Source organism: Gymnodraco acuticeps, unplaced genomic scaffold (genome assembly GCF_902827175.1).
Source record: "Gymnodraco acuticeps unplaced genomic scaffold, fGymAcu1.1, whole genome shotgun sequence".
In the NCBI taxonomy this organism is placed as follows: domain Eukaryota; kingdom Metazoa; phylum Chordata; class Actinopteri; order Perciformes; family Bathydraconidae; genus Gymnodraco; species Gymnodraco acuticeps.
Genome location: NW_022990346.1, coordinates 2,115,235 through 2,132,782, shown reverse-complemented (window position 1 = coordinate 2,132,782; position 17,548 = coordinate 2,115,235). Strand labels below are relative to the sequence as shown.

General features: G+C 40.2%; 1 protein-coding gene across 1 annotated transcript; it reads left to right on the top strand.

The window, feature by feature from the left end:
* Nucleotides 1-5,009: 5,009 nt before the first annotated feature.
* On the top strand, nucleotides 5,010-17,316 carry pbrm1 (polybromo 1). Its single transcript, XM_034223865.1, is given in 30 exon segments — nucleotides 5,010-5,150; nucleotides 5,277-5,374; nucleotides 5,484-5,631; nucleotides 5,731-5,880; nucleotides 6,744-6,860; nucleotides 6,945-7,013; nucleotides 7,092-7,190; nucleotides 7,277-7,422; nucleotides 7,424-7,524; nucleotides 7,633-7,849; nucleotides 8,643-8,784; nucleotides 8,876-8,970; nucleotides 9,046-9,325; nucleotides 9,428-9,533; nucleotides 9,634-9,860; nucleotides 9,862-10,274; nucleotides 10,376-10,587; nucleotides 10,704-10,889; nucleotides 11,050-11,207; nucleotides 11,302-11,553; nucleotides 11,635-11,780; nucleotides 12,119-12,276; nucleotides 12,387-12,570; nucleotides 12,793-12,994; nucleotides 13,086-13,287; nucleotides 13,392-13,544; nucleotides 14,333-14,488; nucleotides 14,833-14,885; nucleotides 15,364-15,577; nucleotides 16,909-17,316. Coding segments are annotated over 30 exon segments (4,989 nt in total). The 3' UTR covers nucleotides 17,073-17,316.
* The last annotated feature ends 232 nt before the right edge of the window (nucleotides 17,317-17,548 follow it).

Sequence of the window (17,548 nt, the reverse complement as noted above, 5' to 3'; positions counted from 1 at the left end):
ACAATGATGTATTACTGCCACCTGCAGGTTTAACATTTTTCTCATGTCTTAATTTTAAAGCTATCTTTATGAAATGCCTTCCATAACTAAGCTCTGTCTCCTCTCCTCACTCTGATATATGTTTCTAAAGTTGTCTGCTACCTTCCCTATTTTCTATAACCGTGCCATAATTTTTTTTTGTCCTGCATAAATGTCCTGCATGAGAAAGATATACTCTCTCAGACTAATGACATAGATTTCCACAACCCATTCAATGTTTTCTAATTATACTACATTAGAACTATACTATAAATAGGTTGTGCTGTGTCATTGAAGTCCCAGTATTCCTGCAAGTTTCGTATGCATCATAATTAGGGCCGGGACTCGATTAAAAAAATTAATCTAATTAATTAGAGGCTTTGTAATTAATTAATCGAAATTAATCGCATTTTTAATCACATATAAATATTTGACCTGAGAACAGTGAGAAGCAATTTTTTTCACATGGATTTTAGTATACCATTAGGCGCATTCACACCGCAGTACTTTTCCCACAAAGGTTCATGAGAACTTAGTTCATGAGAACTCTTTGAACCTGGGGGTGGATTAGGCAAATGAAGCCGCTGACGTCACTTCTTCTTCTTCTGCTTTGGGTTTACTGGCAGGCCGCAAACCACTTCACGGCGTATACTGCCGCCCAAAGTCCCCGGCCGGAAGTCCCCTGAGTTGGGGACTGGCTTCAGTAGAAGCTGCTGGGAGTCCCAGCAGCCTTCCGAGTAAATCGCCAGAACGCCGACACCTCCTCATCTCCACCGCTCCCATGTTTTATTTTGTGTTGCCATAAGTTAGTCTCTCTGCGTTTCTGCGCTGGGCAAATGCTAATAATGCTAATGCGAGGATAATAAAATGGCGGCTTCACAAAACTTTTTGGGAGTTTTACGGGGCGTGGTTTGCAATCCGCCCAGCCAATCAGAAATATAGCTCTTTTCCGCACGAAAGTCCCTGCTCTCTAGCAGCTCTCTGCTCTCTAGCAGGGACTTTCGTGGGGGTAAAAAGGTTCTCATGAACTAATTTTAGTACCGGCTAACGTCCACGCTAGCTTCCACGCTAGCTGCTATATGTTTTGCATTGAGGTGATACTTAAGGCTTGATGTGCTGCGGTGATATGCGAATTCCTTTTTGCATAATTTGCACACAACCGTGCTCTTATCGACGCTTCCATCCGTCCGTTTTTTAAAACAACATTTCCCACTGTTGTTCACTGTGGTTTGTTGTTGTCTGAAGTCACGAACGTCAGTTGGTGCTCCAGTATAATCGGTACGCCTGAAACTCATCCAGTGAGAAACGTTCCGCGGTGCAAAAATAAGTGCGATTAAAATGCGTTAATTTTTTTAACGCGTTAATTTTTGTGTAATTAATTAATCTTAATTAACGCGTTAAAGTCCCGGCCCTAATCATAATCCTTTATTGTTGGTTAAACCTCTGCTTTACTTAACGGTAGTGGTATTTCAGATAATTATTATTTTTCAAAACAGTTACATACAGAATGATATAAAGATGACATACACCTCATTCTCCTCATTCTATCTCCTCATTCCCTTCCACCCCTTCACAGGAATATTCAATTTCCTATAGTCTATGTATCAAATGAAAACCTTTTGCTTGCATACTTTCCAGACCTAATGCTTGAAAGCTTTGACTATTATATTCAGAAGCAATTATGACAATCAGTTGGTTATTTTTCTTCAACCACTTGAATGCTGACATTTGACCCTATCCCAACCTGGTCCCGACCTTGCAAGAGGCTGTCACCAAACTTTACGGATGTGTAGTTGAGATACAACATAAGGTCATGTTTGATTAGGCGTTGTGTCTGGTGTGTGTTATTGTTTTTATTGATACAAAAGGCATAGACAAAAGCTAATCTCTCAAACATGTGGTATAACCGGCCCTATAGGCTGTGGGAGTGGCGATCATGAATCATCTTTAAGGATGTGCAAATGAATGAAAGAAACATGTCTTTCTCTTTCAACCCTTGATTGTCTCCTTTAATGTGCATGCTTCTTTCTTTTTGCCCACCACAGTAGCATTGATATGTATTGTTGCAGCGTGCATCTCTATTATCATACAGGCTGTAGTTTTTCTTCCTTTTCTTCTCCAGCTTCATGTTGGCAGACAGGAAACCTACATAAGTGCATCATGCATTTCTGAAAATATTTGTTTGACTTTTCTGTTCCTCTACTATTGCGCTTTTAAACATGGCAATACAGCTTGTAAACTGCTGACAAAACTTCAAACATTCACCTCACACCCATAAACATGTCAGAAGGGACTGAGAGTATAAGGGAGAGAAGCAATGAAGATATATAAGCCTTTAATCTCTTCTTAACCATTTCCTTGACTCTTTAGTAATTTATTCTGAGGAAGCACATTTTGATTAGTGTAAAGAACGTTATCTCATATCCTCATGATCGCCCAATATTTGTGGCTTGAATATATCTTCCATTCTGGTCAACTTCAGAAATCATTAAAAGGAAACCAGGATTGCAAATTGTTATAACCAGGATGTGTTTGGTGATATGGCCACAGTAACTGGGTCCATGAAACCCTATAACATGAGGGAGAAAGACAGAATATATACCCAACCGCAACTGCAACTAACATCAAAGATTCAAGGGATTTGAAATACATTAAAAAGCTGTCTGTTCTGTGCTTTGGAAAAAAAGCAGATATTTGATGATGGTGAAGGAGGGAGAACAGCTTGCAGATTATGCATTATGATATGATAAAAACTAATTATTTGGAAATGACTCGTTGTAGCTGATGTTCTAATATAATGCAGGTAAGAGAAGTAAAATCATAGCTTGTACAAAGTCTATGGTCGACACAAAGATGTTTAATGGCGAGGTGTCAAGTTGAATTGAACTAACAGGAAGTCTGATACGCTCATTGGGCCATCAGCAACGTCATCGATTACACGTTTTATTTTTGAACAGTACAATCGTTTCTTTATGCTAAAGTTGTACCATTATGCGAATATATATCAACCCCATTAGAGTTAGAATAGGTAAAATAATCTTTAAAATTCTGTAAAACGCGTTTATAACTTCAAGGAAATCATACACGCTTTTAATCTGAAGGTGAAGAACCGGAAGTGGCTGTTGAATTGTCGCAGCCTTCACACTTGTGTCTCTCGGTCTAAAATCGATGAGTGATTGGCTTCTTGATTATTAAAGATATTGTGAGTCTAGTAACGTGCTCCCTGAAGGTAAGCACACCATAATGTCAAGTGGTAACACTAGAATATGTTCTATAACGTGTCGTAGTCTCACTTTGTGCTAGCTTTGTAACGTTAGACGTTGTCACAGTGATGCCTTTGTCTGACTGTCTGAAGTGTTCAAAGCTAACCGTTATTTGTAGCTAACGTTAGCTGTTCTGAGGTAGTACCTGTGTGAGTGACAGGTCGGTAGGTCTGTGTGCTAGCTTACTGCTGATGTGTGCACACCGGACTGCAGGCTGTACGCAGACATATGACATTAGGATTAACCTTTTACTACTCACTATTATGAGTCAAACCTCCAGGCAGGCCAGCATCATTAGTGTAAATGCAATTCCAGGTGATAATAAGGATCTAGGGTTGTTGTCATCTTTTCTAATTTAACAATTCATAGCATTACACATATTAGTGGACGAGATGGCCTGTTGAAAAACACCCCTGGCTTGCTTATTCCTGTTTTCCATTTGCTAGAAGAATTGTACTGTATGTCCAGCTGTCTCAAGTTCAAGATTTAATTGGGGGTCAAAGTTCATTTTGGGAGACATGAAAAGACTCCTCATGGATGACATGTGGATGTCTCCCCCACTCTTGAACCTGCTTCTAATGCGTATAATTTAAGCCTTTATGATGGGGGTATTCTGTGACTTTAAATAAAGACACTTCAACTTCACTGTAATTTAAATATTCCGAGGTACTTCTCGATTTCTAATATGTAAAAAAAAATTAAAGCTGAAAAGTACATTACCAGTATAACTTATTTTGAACTATCCCTTTGTGTCTTTATCTTATTCTGTTTACATTAAATGTTTATCCTTGTGTATGCTTTGTATTCTGGTGTTAAAGTTTCTCTGATGAAATGTTATGTTTAGTTTCAGTTTATGAACAAAACAGAAATACATACAATACTGAGATAGGGCTGCTCGATTGTGGCAAACATCATAATCTCGATTATTTGGGTCAATAATTGATATCACGATTATTAAAAACGATTATCCATTTACTTTGAAAACATCCATTTATTGAATTTTTTTTTTTTAAGTATGTATATATATATATATATATATATATATATATATATAAAAAATAATAATAATCTTTTTATTTCGATTATGTTGTTTCCATAATCGTTGCAAGCCAAAATCGTAATTGTGATTAAAATACGATTAATTGAGCAGCCCTATACTGAGACATTATGGACATATGTGATACAATTACAGAAGCTTGGGATAGGGCATGTGAATTGTATTATTAATGCTATATTGTTAATATAACATTGATAAGATTAACAATATATAAGGTAACAATATAACAAAAGAGACAATATTTGCATTATTTCAAATAATACATATAGAGATTATAATCTTCATTGGGCCTATTCTAATAAACGTTTAAATAGTGAAATGAATGAAGCAAATATTCATTAAGAAAAGCTTCTGGCAGCTCTATAGTTATATAAGCTTTAAAGTCATGTCTTACCCAGATTTGGCATTATACAATTTTAAGTAATGTTTAATCAGAATCAGGAATGGCACTCTTTTGAAATGAATTATTCTGTATTACTGTATGTGGCATTGTTGGCAGCGCTGTCAGGATGTGTAACTGACTGCTTCAGAGCACAGCAAGTCTTAGTAGTCTCTATAGTGTACATGCTGTTTGGATACTGTTGGAAAATGGGTATGTTATGTTATAGCTCTAATGTAAGATTACACCTGTGCAGTGATACTCTACTTGCTTTATACCTCAGGGGTTCGTCATGGCCTTGAAAAGGAGAAGGGCAACATCCCCCTCTAGCAGTGTGAGTGGAGGAGATGTTGACGATAACCAGTCTTCATCTCTAGTGTCTTCAATTGGGAGAAAGAGGAGAAGGACCTCAAACATTCCTACCGTGGATCCTGTAAATTAACAAATCATTTCAGTTTCTCTTTTTCAAACTGATTTCTACATATTAATACTTCAATACATGTTGTTGATATGCGGAAGGATGCAGACATTTATCAGTGTTTATTTCTTTGCCCTGCAGATTGCTGTCTGTCATGAACTGTACAACACCATCAGAGATTACAAGGATGATCAGGGTAGGATGTTGTGTGAGCTTTTCATCAGAGCACCCAAACGAAGGTGAGGAAACAAATCATTAGATATGTGCATATTCAATTACTTCCTAAACTTCCCTTAACATGAATTAAACATGAATTTGTTAAAATGTACACATCCCTTTTCATTACAGGAATCAACCGGACTATTATCATGTGGTGTCTCAGCCTATTGACATGATGAAGATCCAGCAGAAATTAAAGATGGAGGAGTATGATGATGTTGAACAACTCACTAGTGACTTTCAACTGTTGTTCAACAATGCAAAAACATACTACAAGGTAAGAAAAATCAAATATATAATAATAAAACATTTCTGATTGTAGGCAGGAAATGACGTTTGTGCACCGACATGAATATGTGTTGTTGTGTCTATATAGTCGGACAGTCCTGAGTACAGAGCAGCCTGTAAACTTTGGGACCTTTACCTGAGAACCAAGAACGAATTCGTTCAGCGAGGCGAATATGATGATGATGATGAAGATGGGTACTATGCACATGACAACCCCGGAGGGTCCACTGAGGATGAGGTGACATACACATGACTGATAACACATATTTATTATTATTCTTAATTTAGCACATACTGCTGACTATATTCATATTTAGTTAGAAATCAGTGCTTCTGATTTGTTTAATCAAATTACAATATCTGAATTGTTATGTCTATTATGCTGGTGTTTTCAAACATGGACATAGCCACCATGATTGAACCGTTAGTTTGTGAATGTTTTAAATCCTCAGGTTGGCCTTTTTGCCATCGTCATCTAATCTAGTTTTAACCGGAATGTATTCGTTTTCTGACCAAATAATAAAACTGCGCTATACATCTCTACTTTATCATGATTGACGGGTCACTGCGGTTGCGACTTGGTCATAGTTTACAAAATAAAATCATTGTGTATTTAAGAAGACATGAAAGTAGTCACTGGAACCATAAACATCACAGCTGTATGTCTATTGAAGTAAAACATCATTTGAGAAGTAGGGTCATTTTATCATAGATTTCTACACAATTGGACATCTTGGACATCTCAATTGGACCACAGATGGAAATGAGCTATTAGCTATAATCTGGCATATTGCATCTCTTCTCTTTGCTGAGATTAATGTTTTTGTATGCATGGTCCTTCTATAAATAAATACAATAATACTTTTGCAACCACTGGAGTTCCACCTGCTGGTCACTTGAATAAATGCAAACAATGCACAAGATTGGGTTCACTTTTCTATCTTGAGGGGCTATGTCCACTTCTTTATACAGTCTATGCATACAACACAACTGGGTGGTTTGGTATACATCATTGGAAGTTTGCTTTAATTTGCATGGTCGAATATACATTAAAAGCGATGTAGTATCTATCTAAATGTTGTGACCACCTGTATGTGACAGAGTGCACCCACCTGCTTGAAAGAAGTCCTCGAGCAGCTCCTTGATGCCGTGGTGTCTCACACTGAGCCCACAGGCCGCCTGGTCAGCGAGCTGTTTCAGAAGCTACCCTCCAAAATGGTACAAGCACCTCAGTATGACTTGAGAAATTATCAGTAAAATATTGGACTCTGCTTTGATACGTAGTTTGCCTTTTTCATTTAGCAATACCCAGATTATTATGCCATCATTAAGGAACCAATAGATCTGAAAATTGTGGCTCAGAAGATCCAGGTATGCTGTTACATCTTCTACATTCAATATGCAAACATTTGAATGATGAAAACGTCCAATACATATATTTTATTTTAGTTGAATCACTACAGGAGCGTTGGTGCCATGGCTAAAGATATAGATTTGCTGGTCAAGAATGCCAAAACGTATAATGAGCCTGGATCGCAAGTGTTTAAGGTAAGTGTGTACATCAGAATATAATTGGTGATAAATATAATTTTCAGTGTTTGCCTGGATACCTAAGAGCTCTCCTATGTTCCTAGGATGCAAACACCATCAAAAAGATGTTCTCACAAAAGAAGTCTGAGATGGAGCACGGAGAGCCAATCAAGTCCAGCATTCGTATCAAGTAAATAGGAGACAACTCTCAGACTAAAGTGGAAAAAAGTCATGTTAACTTCACCACTCTTTTTCTCTGGCTCTAGGAATAGAAGGTCTGCCCAGGGTGACCGCCTCTCAGCGATCACCATGGCTCTTGAGTATGAAAGTGATGAGGAAGGCATTCTCTCCGGTACTTCTTTACCTCTATATCTTACATTCATCATGAAGATCCTCTGTACAACAAATGGTAATTCATGGGTGTGTCATTGTTTATTTATCTCTAATACAATTTTCTTAGGGTCCGTCCACTATGATGAGGGTGAATCTGAAGCAGAGAGTATGACCTCTAACATGGACATGAGTAATCCCATCTTCCAGCTGTATGAGGCGGTGCGAGGGGCCAGGAACAGCCAGGGCCAGCTGATCTCTGAGCCGTTCCTGCAGCTGCCCTCCAGGAAGGACTACCCCGACTACTACCACCAGATCAACCAGCCCATCAGCCTCCATCTGATCAAGTATGACAGAACTAGTAGTGATCTACGTTTGCATTTTTTTTCAAGAACCCTGAGTGGTGTCACCCCCTGAGTTCAACACAGATTCGATATGCTTTGACATGTTATTCTTTTAAATTGAAGTATATTGAAAAATAATTACATTTTAATTTCCATTTCAAAGTTAAGTTTAAGCAGAAAGGCTATTAATATAATGTGCTCTATTAAGTATTAATGCACTTAGATGCACTAACTTAGATATTTCTTAGTTTACATTTTAAATTGATTTGCAAAATAAGCACATTAATATTGTTGTAAGTAATATTTCTCGTTTGCATGTAAATATAGATCTGTTTATCCATCAAGTTACATTTGACTACCCTTTAAAATGTCCTGAGAAAGTATATAAGTTACTAAAAAAAACACTAGTACTCGTACTTCTTTATATCATTGTAGAGACTGTGAATTCAGTCTCATATTACATCTACCGAAAAATTAATATCTCACATCAAGCAATTTGTTCAATACATGCATTTATTGTAATGGGACATTTTAGTTACAATATTATAGAAAAAAGTCCCTTTTAAACACAAATCTGAAATGTCTCAAGCTTTTCAAACATTTCTTGGATCAAATCCCACTCTCCCTCTGCTCCATCTTTTCTAATTCATGCTTTAATCACTGATTTGTTTTATTTTGTTTTACCAACCTTCTCTTTTTTTTATTTTCTACCCCTACGGCATCACACACACTCACTGTACAGTACAGTTTTTCTGTGCCTTCCTTTCCAAATGTGAGAGCCCGTAATTCCCCACAGGAACAAGATGAAGAACAACGAATATGAGAGTGTGGAGCATATCGACTCTGATCTGATGCAGATGTTTGAGAATGCCAAACGCTACAATGTTCCTCACTCCTCCATCTACAAGCGTGCTCTCAAACTCCAACACATTCAGCAGGTCCGTCCCAACGCACACTTTTGACCAGCTACTTTCATATTCGAGAGGCATTATAGCCACTTGTTTCATATATCACCTGTTATCTGTTTAGATGAAGAGAAAAGAGCTCTTACAGAGAGATGATGATGATGGAGACAGCATGCTCTCCTCTGCAACGTCTGACACCAGCAGCACAAAAAGAAAAAGGTTTGCACTTTTACCTAATCAAATCTCTGAAGTGTGTGGAGGTATATCGACAGTTGATCCGCAATTTGTTTCCAGTCACAAGAAGAATACGAAGAAAAACCGAATGAAAACTCTTTTTGCCTCCGTGGCCGAGGCGCGAGAAGCTGGCACTGGTCGGAGACTTTGTGACCTCTTCATGGTCAAGCCCTCGAAGAAGGACTATCCCGACTACTACAAGGTCATCCTGGAGCCAATGGACCTCAGGACCATTGAGCACAACATCCGCTCAGACAAGTACATGACTGAAGATGCAATGGTGGAAGAGATGAAGCTGATGTTCCGCAATGCACGACACTACAATGAAGAAGGCTCTCGGGTAAGATCTGTTAGATATTTGTATCTAGTTAACAGCAAGTCAAATGAACTTCATCCAGGAACTAGGAGCTCCTCGTGATGACTCGTGATTGTTGTTTTCAAGGTCTACAACGATGCTGACGTCCTAGAGAAGATTATGAAAGACAGACGCAAGGATCTTGGGCCAGCAACAGATGATGATGACATGATGTCTCCAAAGTTGAAAATAAGTACTTAACTTTGTCAACCAGATTTACTTGCCTTTATTGAATGAAATCCAAGCTATGGTGTGAGTTTGTTTTCATCAACATTTACTTTATTTGATTTCAGGAAAGAACAGCATTACTCTGAAGAAGTCCAAGTACTTAACACCCTTGCAGCAGAAGCTGAATGAGCTCTATGAGGCTGTCAAGAACTTCACAGATAAGCGGGGCCGTCGCCTCAGCACAATATTCCTGCGGCTGCCGTCTCGGGCCGAGCTGCCTGACTACTACATCGCTATCAAGAAACCTGTCGACATGGAGAAGATCAAGAGCCACATGCTGGCTAACAAGTACCCAGGATGTGGATGCACTGGTGGAGGACTTAGTGCTCATGTTCAACAATGCCTGTACTTACAACGAGCCCGAGTCTCTGATTTACCGCGACGCCCTCATGCTGCACAGAGTGCTGCTGGAGACCAGGCGGGACCTGGAGGGGGGGGATGACGGCCATGTGCCGGATGTACCACGCCTCATTCAGGAACTTGTCCGCAGCCTCTTTGTTTCCGTGCTCGGTCACCAAGATGACGAGGGCCGTTGCTACAGCGATTCACTCGCGGAGATACCTGCCGTAGATCCCGCAAATCCTGAGAAGCCACCACGGAACTTTGAGATTATCAGGACTAATGTAGACCGAGGGCGTTATAAGAGGCTGGATGTGTTTCAGGACCACATGGTTGAAGTGCTGGAAAAAGCCAGACGGTTGAATAGGTGAGGAGCTGTTGTCTTTTCCTATTTAATGCTTTGTTTTTGTGGTAGGATTATGTATTCAAAGAAAGCTTACATTTATTCAAACGCTATGTTTATTACAGGACCGATTCCGAGATCTTCGAAGACGCTGTGGAGCTGCAGCAGTTCTTCATCCGGATCAGAGACGAGCTGTGTAAGAACGGAGAGATCTTGATGACTCCTGCCCTCAGCTACACCTCCAAACATCTGCATAGTGATGTGGAGAAGGAAAAGAAAGAGAAGCTCCCCAAGGAGTTTGAGGAGGACAAAATCAAGAGGGAAGAGGAAAAAAGGGGTATGATGATAAACACATTTGAAAGGTCACAGTATTTGAAGTTCTGTCATACATTGTAGCATATATTGTAGCATATACTGTGGCATTATCTTATTGTGTCACCTCTAAATCCCCAGAAGCTGAGAAGAGAGAGGACTCAGTTGGAGGATCATGGCAGTCTAACCTGCAGCGCACTTACAGTCAGGACTGCAGCTTCAAAGACAGCATGTACCACGTGGGAGACTATGTGTATGTGGAGCCTGCAGAGCCTAACCTCCAGCCTCACATCATCTACATTGAACGCCTTTGGCAAGACGACACTGGTCAGTCTCATTATTGCACAATAATGAAATGTTTTAATTATAAAAATCATGACAATAGTTGTTTGTGACCTGCAGCATATTCAGTTAGTGTTTCTGTTCAATAGAATTAATCCTTTTTAATCAGACATTATTCCATTTCCCCCCCATCTAATACACACAGGTGAGAAGTGGCTTTATGGCTGCTGGTTCTACAGACCAAACGAAACATTTCATCTGGCCACAAGGAAGTTCTTGCAGAAGGAAGTTTTTAAAAGTGACTATTACAACAAAGCTCCTGTCAGCAAGATTCTGGGCAAATGTGTGGTCATGTTTGTAAAGGTAAATACTTTGTTCCTATGCTTGTTAGGTTGTTTTGAACTGTTTCGATGTGTTTTCAGTGTTAATTCAATATTTATGGTGTGTTGGTTTTAAGGAGTACTTCAAACTTCATCCAGAAGGCTTCAGAGCTGACGATGTTTATGTCTGTGAGTCCCGCTACTCTGCCAAGTCCAAGTCCTTCAAGAAGATCAAGATGTGGACCATGCCCCCGAGCTCAGTGCGGTTTGTTCCCAGAGAGGTCCCCCTACCTGTCGTCCGTGTGGCCTCCATGTTTGCTCCCAAACAAGAGGAGAAACCTCCCGAGGTGGTGGATGAAATCAAAATGACAGACAGTATTGTAGACAAGGTAAATACCCTTTATATTCCTCTTCCCAATGACAGAAAATAAAGAAGGCTACTGTTAGGTTAACTACTAATGTGTTTGCAGGAGAGGGAGGATGTTCCCATGGATATGACCAATGGGGAGCCGGGGTGTCAGTACTACGAGCAGCTCTGCTACAACAACCTGTTGCTGAAAGTAGGGGACTGTGTTTACATTGGTTCACATGGACTAGTGCGCCACCGAGTGGGCAGGTAAAGTAAATAGATACAACTTCAACATAATATTCTGCAAAAACACTTGTCTGGCTGACATTCAACCCCATAACTCAGACAAGAAACGGTAGATTGTAGCCATATTTTCCATTTAGTTGGATACTGAAATGATGACCCTAAACTTGTGTTGAACTGGAATATTGAATACCAATACCACCATATATATACCAATATATGAATCACTTCCATTTTGACAAAAAAAAACATTTCATACTTTCATATTCTGGACAGACATGGTTGTAAACTGGAACTTGAGTGGTTGCTGCTGGCAACAACCCTACGAAGGTCATTCTAGTTTTTGTATCTATATTGAACAGGATTGAGAAAATGTGGATGCGAGATGGAGCAGGCTACTTCTTTGGTCCAATCTTCATCCACCCAGAGGAAACGGAGCACGAGCCAACGAAAATGTTCTACAAGAAGGAAGTGTTCCTTAGCAACCTTGAGGAGACTTGCCCTATGACCTGTGTCATCGGTAACATGTTGCACAAGTACCGCTTTGTTTTCATAAATCCTGCAGTGTAGGACGTCTCAGTTATGTAGTTGATAGAGATTGTGTACTGAGACAGCTGTCTTGTTTCCCAGGGAAGTGTGTGGTGTCGTCCTTCAAAGACTACCTCTCCTGCCGGCCAACTGAAGTGCCTGAAGAGAACGTGCTGCTCTGTGAGAGCCGCTACATCGAGAGTGAGAAGCAGATGAAGAAGTTCAAGGGCCTTAAGCGCTTCTCACTCTCTGGGAAAGTGGTGGAGGATGAAATCTACTATTTTAGGTGAAAAACGTTTTAGTTAACTTGAATTAGCAATAATTATGTACAAAAATGACTTGGTAGTTATGCACTTATACAGAAACAAGTGTTGGCGGCATCAAGTCCTTGATTGTCTATGCTTGGTGCACAGTTTAATTAAAGAATAATTTATTCTTCCTAAAGGAGGGAGTCATTTGAAAAAAGATTATTAATCCGGTAAATATTGTTTTCTGATGTCTTTTACAGGAAGCTCATAGTGCCCCAGAAGGAGCCCTCCCCTCTGCTGGACAAAAAAATTGAGAAACTGGAGGCCAAGTTTGCTGATATGACAGATGAGGAGCTAGAGGATCTTGGGGATGATGATGGCGAGCTAGGGGACCGGTCTCGCTTTCGGAGGCACTCTTCCATGTCTAGTGACATGGATACCATACCTTACACTCCTTTGCAGGTCAGGGTGGAAGAGTTACAAATGTTAATATTCTATGAAAACATGCTGTTAGCATTCATGTAAAGACGCTTTGAACTGTGTTCGCTTGCAGTCCACACCAAAATCCGTAAAGGGCCTTCCAAAGAAGGAGGGCTCCAAGCGGAAGATCAACATGAGTGGCTACATCCTGTTCAGCAGTGAGATGCGGGCGGTCATCAAAGCCCGGAACCCAGACTTCTCCTTCGGGGAGCTCAGCCGCCTCGTCGGCACAGAGTGGAGGAACCTTGAGGGTTCCAGGAAAGCAGATTATGAAGGTGGGGGGAACTTGTTTGATTCTATTCTTCACCTAGATGGTTGTGTTTCAAGAGTTGTGAACCGTATGAAATGAACACTTTTGCTGGTCTTTATTGCTTTGCAGAGCGAGCAGCTAAATTGGCAGAGCAGCAGGAGCGGGACAGGGCCCATCATCAGACGTCGCCTAGAGCAGGTACCCCAGTAGGGGCACTGATGGGGCGGGTCCCTCCCCCAATCCCCAAGGGGATACTAAATCACAGCATGAAGCCTGTGTCAGGTAACCCCTCATAGATGCAGAGGGATCACTTAAAGGCTGGAATAAGAAGCTTAACTGCCAGTTGTTTTGTCATTATTTACAAGTTTCCTAATCACACCCATGCCTGCATGTGTCCTGATTTAATTATATGTTGTCTCTAACATCATTTAACTTATTTATAAGCCCAAACCTTGAGTGTTGTACAGTACTTTGTATTATTAACATCATGGTAGAATCCATATATCTGTATTTTAATGCAGAACATGAAGCTTAAGGTTGCTGTCCACTGTTTGAGGATTGGGACTTAAAGAGCCTGTGTGTAGTATTTAGGGGAACATATTAGCAGATTGAATTTGTTAAAATGTGTGGTAATGCACACCACAGGCTGAATTAGGTCGTTTCTAAAGAAGGGTCATTTTAGACCTTATTTTAAGGTCCTGGAAGACACCACAAAATGAACACGGTTTAGCAATGATGGCTCATTGCAGTCTTGAAAATGGAGGGGTTAGCAGCAGGGTATTCACTTCAATTCAAATCTGCAACAAGAAACTAGCTGTTTCCAAATTCTACACACTGCCCTTTAAAAATGAATAAGTGCTTGACAATAGTGCATGTAAACAAAATGGTATTCATTATGCATATTTAACTTTTGTGACTTTTTTATTTCAGTTCAAAAACATCATAATGCTCTGTTGATTGAATGAAAGCATCTATGTTAACATGTTTCTGCATGCTTGGTAGTGCAAGTAGTTGATGCATGTCTAACTGATGCATGTTGCTGTCTTGTGTTACTACTGTCCCTTCCTAAGAAGGTATGATGGGTGCATATAGGTCAGCTATGATGCAGGGATACGGTGAAGGCATGGTTAGTATGACTGGCATGCCACCACATCACATGGGGGTGCCTGTCTTTCCCCAACATCTCCTGCCCGTTATGCCTGGGTTTCCTGGAATGCCGTACTTTGGTAAGAGTGCTGTCATAGCAACCCCACCTGCCACGCAGTTGCTTCCTGTCTGCCAATCTGACATGCTGGAGGGGCTACCTGTACCAATAGGTTGAGGTCCTGAAATCACTAGTCAGTTGAGAGATAACATCCTCAACTGGGGCTCAGCTATTTGTCCTGCTCAATATCATAAACCTGATATATTTTAGTTAAAATATTAATAATTGGCATTCCTTATTGTTCTAGTCTATATTAAAATGGCACTGGTTAATTATAGAAATTGAATTTAGTATTTGTAATTTAAACCAATATCAAATGGCCTGCTTCACTTCTTGACAGTGTCTTGATGTTGAATATCCCCACAGGTGTCAATGGCCCGGGAGGTGGTCATGGAGCAGGAAACATTCAAGGATCTCAGGTAATCTGTAAGGCTCTGTAAACAGGCAATCATATGTAAAAGGGAGCATAGCTCTGATTGTAAGCCCTTTTCCCCATTCACTAAGTATTTTATTCAGTAATATTCTTCATAAACACAGTATAGATATTGTCAGAAGTATGCCTGAATCATAGAACATTGAAACAGTTCACACATCATTTTAAACCCTACACAATATTACTATTATATTCCTATCATATATCTGTCTGGGATTAGAAACATACATTACACTTAAAATACTGCACTAGTTAAAGAAACATAATACACATATTACCATTGTATTTAAATATGCGGACCCTGGTAGAAAACGTTGTGCTTGAAGCCCTAATCAACAGAACATGTAAAAACCACTATGTGATGCATTTGAAGATTTTCTGACACCCGTTGCAGATTGGGACTTCCATTATCTCAAGATGATAATGAAAATGTAATCCTGTATGAATGCCAATATTTTCATTAGATGGGTTCGATTGGCCAAGGGCAGCAGGCTCCCCCACCGTACCCAGGACAAGGCCAGATGGGACAGCCTGCGCACCAGCAGCCCTCCACCCCCATGTTCGTGTCCCCACCAGCCAAATCTCAGCGGCTGCTCCACTCTGAGGCATACCTCAGATACATCGAGGGCCTGACTGCAGAGTCCTCCACCATCAGCAAGTGGGACCACGCTCTTTCAGGTTAGTCTTGTTTTTTGATTACAAGTGATTAAAGTCACACTAGACATGCACTTAAATACATATTTTGTTCAACTCCATAAACCATGAACAGAATATAGTACATCAACATCATATTCAGTAACCCTAAAATGTTATTAATTAGGGCCGGGACTTTAACGCGTTAATTAAGATTAATTAATTACACAAAAATTAACGCATTTTAATCGCACTTATTTTTGCACCGCGGAACGTTTCTCACTGGATGAGTTTCAGGCGTACCGATTATAATGGAGCACCAACTAACGTTCATGACTTCAGACAACAACAAACCACAGTGAACAACAGTGGGAAATGTTGTTTTAAAAAACGGACGGATGGAAGCGTCGATAAGAGCACGGTTGTGTGCAAATTATGCAAAAAGGAATTCGCATATCACCGCAGCACATCAAGCCTCAAGTATCACCTCAATGCAAAACATATAGCAGCTAGCGTGGAAGCTAGCGTGGACGTTAGCCTCTTTTATCGCGTTCACACCAAAAAGAGCCGGTACTAAAATTAGTTCATGAGAACCTTTTTACCCCCACGAAAGTCCCTGCTAGAGAGCAGAGAGCTGCTAGAGAGCAGGGACTTTCGTACGGCTCTCTTGTGAGAAAAGAGCTATATTTCTGATTGGCTGGGCGGATTGCAAACCACGCCCCGTAAAACTCCCAAAAAGTTTTGTGAAGCCGCCATTTTATTATCCTCGCATTATCATTATTAGCATTAGCCCAGCGCAGAAACGCAGAGAGACTAACTTATGGCAACACAAAATAAACCATGGGAGCGGTGGAGATGAGGAGGTGTCGGCGTTCTGGCGATTTACTCGGAAGGCTTCAGTAGAAGCTGCTGGGACTCCCAGCAGCTTCTACTGAAGCCAGTCCCCAACTCCGGGGACTTCCGGCCGGGGACTTTGGGCGGCAGTATACGCCGTGAAGTGGTTTGCGGCCTGCCAGTAAACCCAAAGCAGAAGAAGAAGATGTGACGTCAGCGGCTTCATTTGCCTAATCCACCCCCAGGTTCAAAGAGTTCTCATGAACTACATTCTCATGAACCTTTGTGGGAAAAGTACTGCGGTGTGAATGCGCCTAATGGTATACTAAAATCCATGTGAAAAAAATTGCTTCTCACTGTTCTCAGGTCAAATATGTATATGTGATTAAAAATGCGATTAATTTCGATTAATTAATTACAAAGCCTCTAATTAATTAGATTAATTTTTTTAATCGAGTCCCGGCCCTATTATTAATACATTAATGTAGAATGGTAAATATTCTAAGATGTATAATCTTAATGTTTTATTTGTGTACTTACAGTTCAAAAACAAGATGTGCGCCTCACTAAAGAGCAGGAGAGCAGACTGCCATCCCACTGGCTGAAGAGTAAGGGGGCCCACAAGACAATGGCAGATGCACTTTGGCGACTCCGTGACCTGATGCTGCGAGACACCTTAAACATACGCCAGACGCACAACCTGTAGCATGCCCGTATTCTGAGCCTCTGTTGCCGCTGTTCCTGTGAGACAGGCAGGGGGCAAGCTCACTAAAAGTGTTAACTTTGTGTTGTTGTTTAAAAATGTGTTTGTAGTTTTAAAAGCTCACTGTGTTTGAAGCTGTTTTTTGTTTTACATTTCAGATATATTGTTCTAAGTGCATTATTGTTAATGGCTGTCATTCTGTGTTGAATGCCTTTATGCTTTCACGATTAAAATGTGAAGAGCTCAATGTGGCTGTATTCATTCACTTAGTATGACCAACTGTACGAGGATACAGAATTTAATATGGATCATTTTAAATCCAGTTTACAACACAAACACTCACTGACATACCACTCATTTATTTGTGGTAGTTTAGAATACAAAGGTAATAAACAAACAGTCAAACAATATTGTACACACAATATTACATACAAAGTAAATAATGAAATACACATTGCAAAAATAAACAAGAGAATACA